Source organism: Stigmatopora argus, chromosome 6 (assembly GCF_051989625.1).
Source record: "Stigmatopora argus isolate UIUO_Sarg chromosome 6, RoL_Sarg_1.0, whole genome shotgun sequence".
In the NCBI taxonomy this organism is placed as follows: Eukaryota; Metazoa; Chordata; class Actinopteri; order Syngnathiformes; family Syngnathidae; genus Stigmatopora; species Stigmatopora argus.
Window position 1 is genome coordinate 18145903 of NC_135392.1, and position 15845 is coordinate 18161747.

A 15845-nucleotide genomic window follows, 5' to 3' on the forward strand; every position below is an offset into this window, starting at 1 on the left:
CAGAAGCCAAACTCAGTGATGAAGGTCCTATACTCCCAGTAGTCCCGCTCACATACACATCCAACACTGGCTGTCGCCAAAGAACTTCTGAAGGTGGGAGCTCACAGAGTTGTGGCTGGAGTCTGATGTGTACAGGGTGAACAAAAAAGTGGAGAGCACTGTTCCCTGTAGTGCCCCTGTGCTGCAGACTTCCAAGTCAGACACTCAATGCTGGAGCCTGACTTATTGTGATATGTTGGCGAGGTAGAAGAGTGCTCACCGTATTTGTGTTTTAAGTTTCTATTTTCTCTGATATTGTAGCATGACGTAACAGAGAAACTGTATTTGATGGATGCAAGTTACTTTAAGGGAAAAGATAACTGTCCATTCAAGTTAATATATTCTATGATGTGTTTTAAGAAGAATGAGTCACTTTTAGCAGCCCAACCTCATTGTATTCTAATTGTCTCCCTGCATGCATGTTTTTATGAAGTTATATTTCTCATTACTGTCAATGTGCTTGTCCTGTCTCTTGTCTAGAAAGGGTTCACAAATTTTCCATGGCAGTGTGCCTGACTTTGGAGGTTCAAGTTATCACAGCCATTTAGCACTGTATTTCATATTCTGTGTTCAAAAATGACAAGTTGTAACCACCCATGATCATTGTGAGGATAAGCGGGAGGTCATCAATGAAGCAACACAAAGTGAAGCGGGTTGGTTGTTGTAGAAGTAACTTATCTCACAATACAATTTGGTGGTTTAATATTATATCTCAATATAACACAAACACTGCAGCTTGGTTAGATATTTTGTTCACCACTAACCTTTCACTTTTTCCGTCTCTCACGTTCTCCCTGTTGCACACTTTGGATGTTGGACTGAGCCAATCAGGGAAGCAGAGTCATGTGTTCTGCTAATTAGTATATTCAATAATGCATGAAATGAGGAATGGCCTGCTGATGAAAGTACACTGTTGTGCCATTTAAAGCAAGAGTGACTTTCTATAGGAGGAGGCATTTTATTTAGTTTGGAATAATTCAACCCAAATAACCGCCATAACCCAAATGATTATCCAGAACCGCCTTGCCCTTGACAGAATAACTGCCCAGCAGGGAGGTGTGTGTGCCATGGTAGGAGACTCATGCTGCACCTTCATCCCTGCCAACGCATCCTACTCAGTCCATGATGCCCTACAAACTATGAAGAACATACAGAACGCTATGACAAGAGATCTGGTTCCACAATGAGGATGGCTTGACTGGTTCCTCTCGGGCTCATGGACACAGAATCTTTTGAAAGCCCTAGTACCGTTCGTAACTGTTATTGCTCTCGTGCTTGTTATCCTAACCTGTTGTTTACCCTGCTTCAGCTTTGATCAAACGTACCATTGATGCCACAGTAGAACGTACCATGATTGTTGAAACCCAGATAATGCTAACTTGTATACACATGCAACAATCCATACCCCAATCTGACCCTGATGTTGTGCTACTGTCTGACAGTGATTAATATGTCTTTCCTATTCTGAGACACCAGGCCATGAGGCAATCGTCCCAAGCGGGAGGTCAAGGGAGGAATTTTCCCCTCAACTGCACAAGGGTTTTTGCCCCCTTCTGGTCGGTCTAAACTCCAGTTCGAAGTAATTTGTGAAGAATTTTATTCAAAAGTAGCGTCGCTAACGAACGAGGTTCCGATGTTTTTATACTCACAACAGGAGGGAATTGTAAGAAAAGCTGACAAACTCACTTTGCAATTGCTTGTTCGTATTGCACCAGTTTGTGTGAGTTATAAAAATATCGTTGAGACATCTGCTCTGCAGATGTCTGGGCGTGTCAGCCCTCACCCTCTTTCTCACACCCTCTTTCTCTTATCTTCTTTTGCACAACATCCTGTTTTTCACAAATATAGAGAATCACATCCTGTTCGTTCTCTGAGAGTTTCAAGGAACAGGCTGTGCGTCCACACTGTTTGAGCTCTCCCCATTCTGCAGTCTGGTAATAAACTGAATTTCCAAAATTGGTCTCCCTCTTTCTGTGCCTGGTCCTGAAGCCAGAACAGACCCAACAAGACCCACTATGAAAAAAAATGAACCAGAATTTTGAGGGATTTACGCGGCAGATATGGCCGTGAAGCTGGCTTCTTTCATGGTAGGAATACAGTTACCTTTTTATTGTTTTACACCCATTTGAAAAGGTTTCAAATCAGTGTGAAGGATTACGTTTCAGCTTGCACTTGATTTTAGAAATTAAATGGTACTCAAAATGTCATCTGTGATATGTTATGATAAGCCCTTTGGCAAGGTGACCAAAAACGTTTAAAAAAAAACACCCTTTTGAAGATAAGATTCAAGGCTCGTCATAATAGGGCACTTTGCTGTGCAGCTACACATTTTTCAACAAGAGCATTTCAGTGGATCAATAGCAGTGGGTTTGGTATGTGTCCAAAAGCTACTGTGGCAGGGTGAGAGATGATCATATTTGAATACACCCCACAGATGGAATCGATGATTTCCTGGGCACCTGTGTAATCATAGGCCTTAACTAGGGCCAATGTGATTGTGAATGTGAAGATTGGTTCTCTCAATAGAACCTACACCTGAACAAAATATTTGGGATTAGCTGGTTGGAATGGAGCCCCACCCCTGGAAAGAGGGGAGAACATGCAAACTCCACACAATGAGGACCAACCTGGGATCAAACCCTCGACCAAGCCGATGTGCTAACCATTCGGCCGCCGTATCGCCCTAATTTGAATTTAAATTTATTATATCCCACAATGGCATATTCATCCCTGAAAGATAAATGCTGTTTTTTCCCATTGTATAACACACAAATGCAAGCACTAATTACATGTTTAGGAGATGCAAAAGTTTAATTGCAGTTCATGGCTATTGATTTTGTGAATTATTCCCTCCAAAGAAAAATTCTCAAGCTTGTATTGGCTTTGTTCTCAGCTGTGCTCACCAGCTAGTCACTATCTTCATCAGTATAATAATTGGGTCTGCGCACAATTGGGTTTGGAAAGTTTAGTACAGCTTTTCTGTGGGATGTGTCAAAATGCTCCCGCTGAGAAGACTTTGTTGAAAAGACTACCCTTTTTTCCATCTACCGAAATGCTGATTTCGACATATGGTGAGGGAGAGCCAGGGAGTTAAATGTAAATCATTGCCAAGTGCTAAAATTATAGCAAGTGATGGCACTTAGCATTTATATAGCAGGAGTGGTGGGCCAAAAAGCAGGGTTTTAGGTGAGGTCACATGGGACCCTGTTTAAGCACACATAAAATCATGGCATCTGAGGACCTGGAAAAAAGTGTTGTTTCTGTCACTTAACAATTCAGCACTAAATTGCTTTCAGTCTGTGCATGTTTACAACTCTTATTTTTAAACAGCCCTCTATTTTTGTAACAAATCCAATACAATTATATTGAAACCCGAGTGAGGGCAATAAAGTTCAGTAAGATCAGCTTTTTGGTGTCATTGTTTCTTTGTGACCTTGGCCTGAAGCACATTTCAACACTACTCAATTGCTTGTGGGTGAGAGATTTGTACACATACAAGCAGCCTAGAAAAAAAGTGATGATGCGTTTGCTAACAGATAAATGTCATGTCATTAATTAAAAATTGTATGTATCAGAAGTCTTATCGGTCAAAACAACCCTAACCCTATGACATAAAAGTAATGTAATCTGATCAAGCAATTCTCGTATTTTTTCATACATTGACACACACACTAAATTGGTGGCCAGCCAATTGCAGGGCAGAAGGAGACAGACAACCATTCATGCTCACACTTGTACCTAGGGGAAATTTAGAGTGTTCAACCAGCCTACCATGCATATTTTTGGGATGTGGGAGAAAACCCACACATGCAAACTCCACACAGGAACTGACCTGGGATCAAACCCTCGATCTCAGAACAGTGTGGCCGACACACTAACCACTTGGCTTACAGGACACCTTAAATTCATTTGTTTTATTTATTGCTTGGATGACTGCAATTGGCCCAAAGTCAACTGGGATAGGCTCCACCATCCCCTGCGACCCTAGTGAGGATAAAGCGGTTCAGAAAATGAATGAATGAATGAACAATTGGATGAATTATCAATGTGTGTTTTGAGCAGTTTACTGGAGACGTATAATACACTTATGCTCCAACAAAATAGCTTTGTGATCATTAAGCACAAGTTTTTTGCATAAACCATACTGGATTAAAGAGCAGACTTGAAGTTTATGGGAAAAACATTGTCCCAAAAATATGATATACATTTTACTTGTTTTGAATGTATAATGCCCATTGAGGAAAACAGGTGCCAATTTGTATTATACTCTCATAAGATTAACAACTCTGGCCCTTTGCATGTTCTCTCTGCATCAGAAGAATACACTTTTTAGCATACAATGCTCACTTGGAATTTTTGTCATAATAACAGTAAATGTTTGAATGAAAACTCAGTATTGGTATATATTTGAAGCAAAAAGTGAAATTACGCCGTTGATTGAGCTTGGCTTGCTGTTGTGTTTTTGCTTGGCGGTACAAGACAAAGGAACCCATGCATTGTTTGGAGTTGTAGAATACTACTCTCTCTGGCTACAGAATGAATTTCTATATGTCACAGCAAGTCATGCACTGAGCTGAGATTCACCTTATTAAAAAATGAATCACTGTGCTCTTACTACCTCAATAAGAGAGAACAGGACTGGAATTTGGAGATGTACTCCCAGCCACTCATGACTTGTACCTCTCATTTTCACCAATTGTCCAACTGCTACAATGCCCTTAGAAATGTAGAAATAATTTTGGAGAAGTTTTGAAAGGAAAAGAGTTTTAGTTAATTAGGTTGGATGGATGGATGAATATCAGCAGTCTGCGATTGGCTGGCCGCCGATTCAGGGTGTCCCCCGCCGGTTGCCTGTACATAATTGGCTGGGTGTTTCAGAAAATGAATGAATGAATATCAGCAAAACCGATTTCTAATAAGGGTTGTTTGATTGTTTAAAATTAATTATTGCCATGAGCATTTACCTCTGAGACCCAGACTCTTGCAAGGCATGTATTTTTATTTTCTCTTTGATATTTAGGCTAATTGGGACCTGATGAGTGTAAAATCAAAGAATTATCTTTTTCATGATATAGTTTCTGAGAAAAATGATGTCCACATCATAACTGGACGCCAGGTTCTGTAGTCCAAAATTTAACATTGTAGTCTTGTGACAACCAAAAATGTGATGTCCACACATGTGGACACCAGGTCCTAGGAGGTTAATGTTCTTTGATAAAGCTCCTCAATATGATTGAACCAGGTGTAAGTCTCTCCTCCCCAAAACAGGTTGATTAAAGCACGTCTAAAAAAAAGGTGTTAAATTGCAGTAAGACCAAATGTATCACAGACATCCAGGAAGAAAAAAAGTAATGTAAGTATAATATAATGTAATATGATATACGTATAGTGTTCCCTACTTGGATGTCCTGGGTTTAAATCCAGGTTGGTCCACTTGTGTGGACTTTGCATGTTCTGCGTGCGTTTTCTCCGGGTAGTCCGGTTTCCTCCCACATGCCAAAGACATGCATGGTAGGCTGACAATCTAAATTGCCCCCCAGGTATGAGTGTGGACGTCAATGGTTGTTTGTCTCCTTGTGCCCTGCGATTGGCTGCCCACCAATTCAGGGTGTCCTCCGCCTCTGGGCCAAAATCAGCTGGGATAGGCTACAGCACCCCCTAGTGAGGATAAAGCGGTTCAGAAAATGAGATGTTCCCCACTTATATTTGGTAATATTGACATCTTTAATGTGTTAACACATTGCTGAAACATTTAACTACACAGCTGGTGTTCTTCCACAGTCAGAATACTAGCGTGGTTTCCAAGAATACACACAGATGTGTTTCAGGCCTCACCATGCTGCCTCTTCAATAATTCAAGGGACACCTTCACCCCAGAGGAGCTCAGTGAAGTCAACATGGCTGATTGGAGGCTTGCTATACTGTACTAGTGTGGGAAATCGGAACCCTGCGTTAACGCTCAAACATTACTCGAAATGAAAGGAAACACAAACAACAGTGATCCTGTGATGTTATGGTGAGGCACTTCTTTTTACAAGACAAACACATGTCCGCAGGTAATGATTTTAAAATGCATTTTTTTTTTATTTTTGTGTATGGAGTTGATATTGCAAGGTATTTTCAAGTTTAGCTTATGGCGGCCCCGTGTACGAGTGGTTAGCATGTCATCTTCAAATTCCTAGGGTCAAGGCTTCAATCCCAGGTGTGTCCTCACGGTGGAGTTCATGTTCGCCCTGGGCTTGAGTAGGTTCTCTCCGGGTACTCTGGTTTCCTCCCACATCCCAAAATCATGCATGGCAGGCAGGGTGAACACTCCAAATTGCCCCTAGTTATGAGTGTGAATGTGAACGATTGTCTGTCTCTTTGGGCCCTGCGATTGCCTGGTGTGCATAGATAGCTGATAGGCACCAGCACCCCCCACGACCCTTGTGATGATAGGTGGTTCGAAAGTAAATAAAATAAAAGTCAAGCTTATTTATTTTACTGTCACAGCCACAGTTAAATAAAAGCATTTCACTGAGCACATTATATATATAACATGAACAAAAAAACAACACTAATACAAAAAAAACCTTATCACTTATAAGATATACAATATATGAACACATTGAGATGCAGTATTTCAATTACAGTTTTTGGTGTTAATGTTGGGAATCTCATGCGATGTCAACATGATATAACACTTACGCACTATTTGATGTTGAGAATTGCTGTATTTTATTTTATATTATATTATATATATATCTGTCTCGTGGTGTAGAGGTTCCCTCGCCTGACTTCGGTGTAGGCAGGCGCGGGCTCAATTCTCGCTGGTGGCCGTATGGTTGGGAGTGCGGATGATCATTTGTCTTTCTGTGTGCTCTTAGACTGACTGGCGACCAGTCTAGGGTGTATTCTGTCTTTCGCTCGACGACAGCTGGGTTAGGCTCCAGCAACACCTGCAATCATTTCGAGGATGGGCTGTATGGAAGATGGATGAATGAATGAATTAATTAATATATTATATACCCATACTAATTGGAGCTGCGGCCGCAAGGTGGTTGGTGCCTGTCATTGCGGCAACCCCAGTACCCATTGGTGGACACCAGCCGTAATTGATGAAGAAGGAGGGAAAAAAAATTGAGGTGACCATTAACTTTAGAGTATTAAAACAAAGGAGCAATCCTTCATATTAAAAAGACACCTTTAAAAATATTGGACATAAAACACAATGTGTTTATCTTGTCTGTATTTGACTGTATACATATTTTCATACTAATGCCTTTTCTGTTAACTCTCATCTTCATTTAATTTTTCAGTTCTGTCTGCAATGCAAATACTGCTTCTTTACTAATATTATGTATTCACCTTGTTGATGCATATTTTAATCAGTAGACCGTTAACCTTGGGCAGCATAATCAATTTGAGCACAAGAGACTAAAGTATGTTAATAGCTGACACTATTTAAAGGCCATCCATTCATTGCTGTTATGCGTTATTTTTTTTTTTTTCCCTTTTGCTACACTTAGTTTTGCTCTGTCTGACCACACACCACTCCAAAGCTGTCTCGGACTTCCGGACTCCACCGATCAATATTTCAAGTTGGACTGCATCATACTATCCTGAAAATTGAGTCACTAAAGCCCATCCCATCAATCTCACCAAGCGCTTCACTGAGCCTTATACTAAATCATCATATGCTTATTTATATAAAAGCTTCTCAATAGCACCCTGGCATCAAACCAGAAGCTCTGACTAAATTTAAAAGTAGAATATTCACTCAATGGTTACCATATGACCTTAACTAATTCCCTGCCATCGATGGCAATTCATGTTGAATCAGTTTTAACTTGGAGGGCTGGCAAAAAAACAACATGAAAAAAGAAACGCCTGTCTTCAAGTCTGCTAAATTTGTATGAACGAAAGTATTGTAAGTAATAAGGAGGAAAATTGGGATTTGCCCATCAAGTCTCATGTGCTATAATATTCTCAAAACACGCCCCGCACAAGAGGCAACCGTCGATCTCTCCTTGTTACAAGGTGGAAAATGGATGCTACCTTGTCTATCTTGTTTCCTCTCCCCATGCAACTAATCTTGCATCCCAATGAGGCTTCTTTGGCAAATTTGTAAGCATCTCTTTTGGCCTCGCATCACTCCTAGCTCTGAAGGACTTAGCCAAGGTTTGCTCAGGAAGAACTATTTCTCTCAGCGACAACCTGTATTTGCAGACCTCGGGAAGTAACACAGTGATTATAGGCATCTTTTACCCAATAAATGACTTAAATACTGTAGTGGTGGATAAATGTCCCTTCAAATTAAAACCAGGTTAAATTGCAACAGTTTGCCCCCCAGGCACCTTCAAGGTGTCTCTGTAGTAGAGCAACACAAATGAAATTGCTGCTGTCTGACACATCTAGTGTTAGTCACTTCTGCTTGTTGCACCGCTTGTCTGTGGGCTCCCGGTGGCACTGCATTGCATTTCATCGACATACAGCTGTTTTGCCATTAGTCTTTACACAAAGCCAACCAATCTAGCCTAACAGGCATGGTACACGGTCGATTGGTCGCCGGTCTTTTGGTAGCCGAACTTTTGGTCGCCGGTCTTTTGGTCGCCCGGAAGGTAAGTGATAATTACCATTTAAATCGTTGCTCAAATTCCCTAAATACAAACTGTGAATTACTATTTAGTCATACTTAATGCCCTAGTAATTATTAGGCTAAAGAAAAGCTAAAAATTTCCCGGACTTTTATTGTTTTTTGTTGGAGAACTTGTTAAGATCCTGACTGACGTAGCTTCTTAAAGGGACAACGCATGTACATACAAACTCTTATACACTCACACGTTGGCTCAGTGAAACTGCTCATGGCCATTGTTGGCTTTTATTGATGCGTAGACCATGTTGTTTTACCTTGTTTTGTTGCCGGTCTTTTGGTCGCCGGTCTTTTGGTCGTCGGTCTTTTGGTCGCGGTCTTTTGGTCGCCGGTCTTTTGGTCGCCCGTTGTCGCGGTCGGGGCGACCAAAAGACCACGACCAAAAGACCACGACCAAAAGACCACGACCAAAAGACCGGCGACCAAAAGACAGCGACCAAAAGACCGGCGACCAAAAGACAGCAACCAAAAGACCGGCGACCAATCGACCGCACACGACAGTCATAAAGACCTAAAGGAAGATGAATTTTGGGGGACTATAACTTGTGGGCCTAAGCAAGTTTTGAATGAGTATGTGGCAATTGTGCCAAAAAACAGTCATGTGGTGATATATTTTTTAATAGTAGAAAGGGCGATGCAGAAACTTGAAAAAAACTCACTATGTTTGAATGGAATGCTTTTATTGTCATTATACAAGTAGTCAGGAGAAGATGAAAAAGTGTATTGCTTTACCATTCAGCACGAAATTGTTATCAGTCTCAGTGTGTGTTCACCTCTTATCTAAACTTACGAGTTCTCATTTTGAAACCTTTGAAAATGACTTGACATTAAATGTGGTCGCATGTCAATCACTTGACAAAACAGGTATTGATACTACAGGGAAAAAGTTCTTAAATTTCTCTTCTGCTCTTTTTGGAATGGCGACGTTAAACAGAACACACGTTTGGGAGAAAATGTGAATCCCACACAGGAGGGCAATATAAAAAAAACTAAAAATGGGAATCAAACAATTTTCCCCCTTTAAAACTGATTGTTGAAGTCAATACCTTCGCCCACATCAATAAACACAATAATTCATTTAGTTTTTCTGTACAGGATTCTCAAAGATAATGTTGCGATTGAGCTCAATTTGTCAGTGTTTTCTGGGAGGACTGTGTGTCTCCCCCGCAGCTGATTAAGCCGAAGGGGTGGGGCGGTGCAACACACCTGTGGCAAAAAGGTACTACGAGTACTTAAGGACAAGTCTGATAACTGTGGTATTTTTCATTCTTAGTTTTTCGCAGACTCAGTCGTGCTAATTCTATTGTTGGTTTGTTACTTTTTCGCTGTGTTTTATTTAATTTATTTTGTATACTGCCTTTAGCCATTAAACCTTACGTAGTGCACCCACACTCCCTTTTGTCCGCCTGATTCGCTGCACCTGGGTCCAACTCCCTCTCACTACCAAAACAATTCATAACACAATTAAACAAAAAGGCCACTTGATGGTGTAGAGCAGCGGTCTCCAAACTATTCCACAAATGGCCGCAGTGGGTGCGGGTTTTCATTCCAACCCATAAAGAGGACACCTTTCATGAATATGGTGTCCTACAAGTGCAATCAGTGGATTGCAGTCAGGTGCTACTTGTTTTTTGCAGAAATCTCCTTTGTCAAAGTGGCTGTGCTGGATCGGTTGGAAAAAAAAACCTGCACCCACCGCGGCTCTCGGGGATCGGTTTGGGGACCCCTGGGGGCAGGCGTGGGCTTGATTCCTGCTGGCGGCGGCATGATTCTGAGTGCAAATGGTCGTCTGTCTCTCTGTGTACCGTACACCTGAGTGGCGACCAGTCTAGGGTAATGTTTCCCAACCAGTGTGCCGTGAGCGATCCTCAGGTCTGCCGCGGGAAATTACAAGTCATGCATCGTAATAATCCAAGAGAGAAATCTCAATATTAACAGATTAAAATAGAACTATTACGAGTTTAAAATTGAAATATGAAATCATAGATTGTACTTTAACAAGATTCAAATCGTAACATTATGAAATGAATGTCATTTTGTTGCTTATTTTAATGCAAAGTAAATCGGAAGCTCTTTGGTTTTTCGGGCTTCAACTTTTGTTGACATTAAGTCTGTGTGAAAACAAAACGGCTCTTCTCGTGCTGTTAGGTGGTTGAAGTAATATCGGGAGGAAAATAGTCGTAATATTACGAGATTTAAGTCATTTCCCTATTTCTACGGTACTTGAAACAGAAGTTGTTTGGTTTCAGGTGCATCAACTCTTGGTGACGTAAAGTCTCTGTGATCAAATTACCTTCTGCGTAATATTGGGGGGAAGTAAAAAATTAAAATAAGGTTGAAAAACGTTGCATTAATCAGTCGAAGTGAAAGCGGTCTGCGGACATCAACTTTGATGACGTTAGATCGGTGTGAAAAAAATGTTTTTGGAATAATTTCAGCTAGTGGTGTGCCTTGAGATTTTTTTAATGCAAAAAGTGTGCCGCAGCTCAATAAAGGTGGGGTAACACTACTTTTCACCCAAAGTCAGCTGGGATATGCTCCCGTAACCCTTATGAGGATGTGCAGTATGCAAGATAAATCAATGAATAAACACTATTATTTGTGTCATGCCATTGTCAGGAGTGGCCTGTTTTGTCCCTCCTGACGTGCCGTCAGGGAAGCAGCTGCAGTCAATCTGCTGATTGCTTCCTGGCTTTATTATTTAAGGAGCAATGAGTCAGAGGACCATTGCCGGATCGTCTCTTTTGTTTGTGCGTGCGCGTAGCATGCTGCCTTTTTCTTTCCAGGCCATTGTGGATTTGTAGCCCCTTGTTTATTCATTAAAGAATGTAGTTTGAAGTGAACTGGCTCGAGTCAACTCACGTCTCCCGCGCATGGGTCCCCTAAAATATTCCCGATCGCGCCGCGACGATGCAGCGACGCAGCGTGATCGTAACAGCCATGAAGTTATCTTTAATTTATTGTTCTGCAAATGGTCATTTCCCCCGCCAACAAGAAACGTCCTGATTTATTAAGGCATTTTTTCTTCCATACCATTACATTAAAATACAATACGGTGTGATTGACACTTTGCTTTCACTTTGTTCATTTCTTTTGTGCAAGCTGGCGCATCATTAACAATTGGACATAACACATCAACAGGGACATCCATGTTCGAAGTTGCAATTCGTTGTGGAAATCTGTAAATTGCATTCTGTGCCTTTAAAAACAAGAGACTGGGTATCGAACCTGGTGGATCACCACATAGGATAAGATTGCTATCAGTGAGGAAGAAAAATATAGAAATAATCTAGGCAGGTATGATTCTCTAATGCAAAGGCAGTTACTGTTAATTCATTTGTGACAATATCAGTCGTTCTTGGGGTAATTTTTTTATATAATAAAATGGTGAAAGTTTGGTTTCCCAGTCAGTGACCATGGTCTTCACACAATTGTGTGTTCCTGACAGCAAGGCGACTTGTATTGTAATCCTAAAGGGAGCTGTAGTAAACATTTTATATTGCATTTAATAAGAAGATTACATGTGCCCTTCAAAAAAATCATTTTAAAAACATTGGACCGGATATAGTGCCCTGCCGGAGGCCAAATGCAAAAGACATTTTATAAATGACTTAAAACATAAAAATACACGAGGAAGAAATGTGCCTAAAAAGGCAGCCTCACTTGCTGTTTATTGATTTGTGACAACCTCACTTGTCCTTGTGTTGCCCAATTACAGATGTTGTTATACTAATGAACCCCACTAATTAGCAAGATCTCAAAATGAAGATCTGAACAAGTACCTATGAGTGTTCATGAAAGAAAATACAATGTACATGTTTAATCTAGAAAGCTGGCCTTAATCTGTACATAATCTTTTTAATTGTATTTATTTTCTAATTTTATTTCTAGAATTTTTGTAGTTTGATATACAATGCACTGGAAATAACACACTAATGAGGCATCATAAAACTATACATCAAGTGCATGAATAAAAAAGGATTGGATTGGCGGTGTGTGCCTTACAGCTGACTGGCGAGTAGTCTGTGGTGCCTAAAGTCAGCTGGGATAGGCTCTAGAGACCCCCACAACCCTTATGCAGATGCGCAGTACGGAAGATGGATGAATGGGTGATGGAGGGGACTCACCCCAGATCGCCTGTGGTTGCTTACATAGCCTCAGTTGGTTGGGTCTTGATTCATGTAACAGCCATCGCCGATCCAATGTAAAACACAACGTAAAGAAATGGGGAAAAAAACGATCAGCTTGGCTCAAAACCTCATCCTAATCATTGATCTGCTGGCGTATTCACTTGTCATCTGTATGTACATGTACTTGAGCAAAGTTGCAGCAAATATAGAGGAAGTCAGCTTTAAAGAGACCAGTTTGACTGATCTCTTTTATCATTCAAACTTCTAGTAACTGCTCTGTTATTTTGAAAAGCCATCTAGTTTGTTTATGATTGGAAAAATATGCCCAATTATTACTGAAGAACCCGGCCTCCATTTTCTCTCTGATCATTTCAGTATGAATAAGTGTGTCCAATAGAGGCAAGTATGGAAATGAACGTTTACAAATGAAAATGTCTCCTTTTCTCTTACAGGGCCAAAGTGTTTCGGGGAAAGAAGATTTTGGGGGAGTATGACATCAAAGTGGAGCAGGTGCGGAGAATTCATTAAAACTAAATATAATGCTATATATATGTATATATATATGACATTATGTTCTTCACAAGTGTATGTAAACTTTTGACCACAACTGTATGTATATGTATGTATGTGTATATATATATATATATATATATATATATATATATATATATATATATATATATATATATATATATATATATATATATATATACACATACATACATATACATACAGTTGTGGTCAAAAGTTTACATACACTTGTGAAGAACATAATGTCATGGCTCTCTTGAATTTCCAGTTATTTCTACAACTCTGATTTTTCTCTGATAAATCAGCAGATTTCAGCAGATTTGATCACTTTTTCTGTTTACCCATAATAAAGTCATAAAAGAACCAAACTTCTTGAATGTTTTTTGTGACAAAGAAGTATCTGTTCCAATCACTCTATCAGAGAAAAATCAGAGTTGTATAAATAACTGGAAACTAAAGAGAGCCATGACATTATGTTCTTCACAAGTGTATGTAAACTTTTTACCACAACTATATATATATATATATATATGTATATATATATATATATATATAACAAAAAACAAAGAAATATTACAAAACGTGAATACACACTTAAGTGCAAAAAATCATCACAATATAAATTGCCAACATGAAAATACAGTTTATTGTTAAAATTATTCGAATGGTTATAATATTGGACTATGTGATAGGCAATTTTTCACTATGGGTTAAATCCAGTGGCGGTCCGTGCATTTTCTGGTAGCGCCTTCAACATATCAATCCACCCCTCAAAAACTATTTTATGGCTATAAAACCTCTACTGCAGCTACAGCTGCGACACATAGAAAACAATCCATAAACCAATGCACAAAAATGGGGTAAAATCCACTTCCTAGAAGCATTTCATGATTAAATACAAATACTGGAGCTTTTCAGACATTAAAACCAGGCCAGGGGGGTGATTTTCCCGGGAAAAGACAGTGATGAACGTCAATGGGGTAAAATCCAGCTGAAAACAGCATTTATTGATTAAATACAAATACTGGAGATTTTTAGACATCAGAACCGGGCCCGGACTATCATTTCCCCGGTAAAAAGACCGATGAACGTCGATACGTCCATATACGTCCATACGTGAAACAGCAAAAAAAATGCGCTAAAATGAGGCAGAATCCACTTCCTAGCAGCATTTATTGATTGAATACAAATACTGCAGCTTCTGAGACATTACAACCAGGCCAGGGGGGGTGATTTTTCCCGGGAAAAGACAGCGATGGACGTCAATGGCGAAAGCAGCAAAAATTAAACTGGGGTAAAATGTCTGGAAAAAAGCTTTGTGAGCAAATCTGCAACAAAATCCATTTGTTTTGCTCTGTCTGCCATTGTGGGTGGAGTTTGCGATCTCTGGCTGCCTCACTATGGCTTTGGCCCGCCTACTCTCTATAGCAAGCCAATAATAGTTGGTGAAAGCAATGATGTGTCCTAGCCAGCAAAATGCCAATGCATATGAAAAAGCATTGTGGGGTTGCCAACTCGAAATCTGATTGGTTAAAAGCAACAGTCTTGTTTAATGCAGCAGAGCCTGCAGAACTGATTGTGAAGGGTTTGAGGCAGATTTCTGATCCTGGCAACAAATAATGGCAGAAATGTGATTGGTTAAATGCTTCAATATGAAAACACACATCTGGAAGCAGTGCAACCAGGGGAAAAGCAATGAAAGGAAGCTAACAGACCATTTGGAATAATAAGTATTGATGGACAAAATATAATATGATTCAGATATTTCTTAGGCCAGCAGAGAAGGCTTTGAAGGCCCTGACGGCCCGCCACTGGTTAAATCACTAAGTGAACCAAATGTATTAGTCCTGCTGTTTCTTTTCACCTTAATCATTCATGCTGAACGATAAGTATAATGTTATTCAGATTTCAGCTTTATTGTAATGCTGGTTAATAATTCAAATGGACTATATCTGCTCCGTCCCTGCAGGCCGAGTTCTCGGATATAAACCTCATCTCACATTCAAATGGAAATCTCACTGTGGACATGCTCGTCGTCAGAGGTGGTGCTAAAGCAGCCAGGTAAATACTACTCTGATTGATCAAATCATGATTATCACAGATTTGGACTGATTAGAGAGCTTCACGCCACGGAATACGACCTGTGCTAAAGTGTATCTTCACATCGTGCTTCTTGAACCAACACAGGAAATGAGGACAGCACAACTGTAATTATGTTATATGGCTGCCTGTTATGCAGACGCACGCTCTGTTTATGATGGGAAAAGGTAGAGAAGTGTTGGGTGGATGGGGTTGGGGGCTTTATAGAAGCAAACATGCTTTTTTTCCCATCAATGAGATTGCAATCAAATGATTTGTTGCTCATTTAGTCATTTCTGTGGTGGCTATTTCTCCATCTATCTCTACATTTAACGCTTTTAAGTGATAATCATACTGTATAGCAGCAGTAGATAATAAAGTAAATTATAGCTCGTATATATTTTCAAACGTTTTGCCCACTGCATCTTTCCTTT

The 15845-nt window shown here is 40.1% G+C and overlaps 1 protein-coding gene across 1 annotated transcript in view; it reads left to right on the forward strand.

Moving 5' to 3' along the window:
• Positions 1-15845, forward strand: part of syn2b (synapsin IIb) — an 87920-nt gene that overhangs the window by 28284 nt on the left and 43791 nt on the right. Inside the window, exons 2-3 of the mRNA XM_077602496.1 lie at positions 13254-13311; positions 15302-15393. Of these exons, the coding sequence (XP_077458622.1) occupies positions 13254-13311; positions 15302-15393 (150 nt within the window). The remainder of the gene's footprint in view (positions 1-13253; positions 13312-15301; positions 15394-15845) is intronic.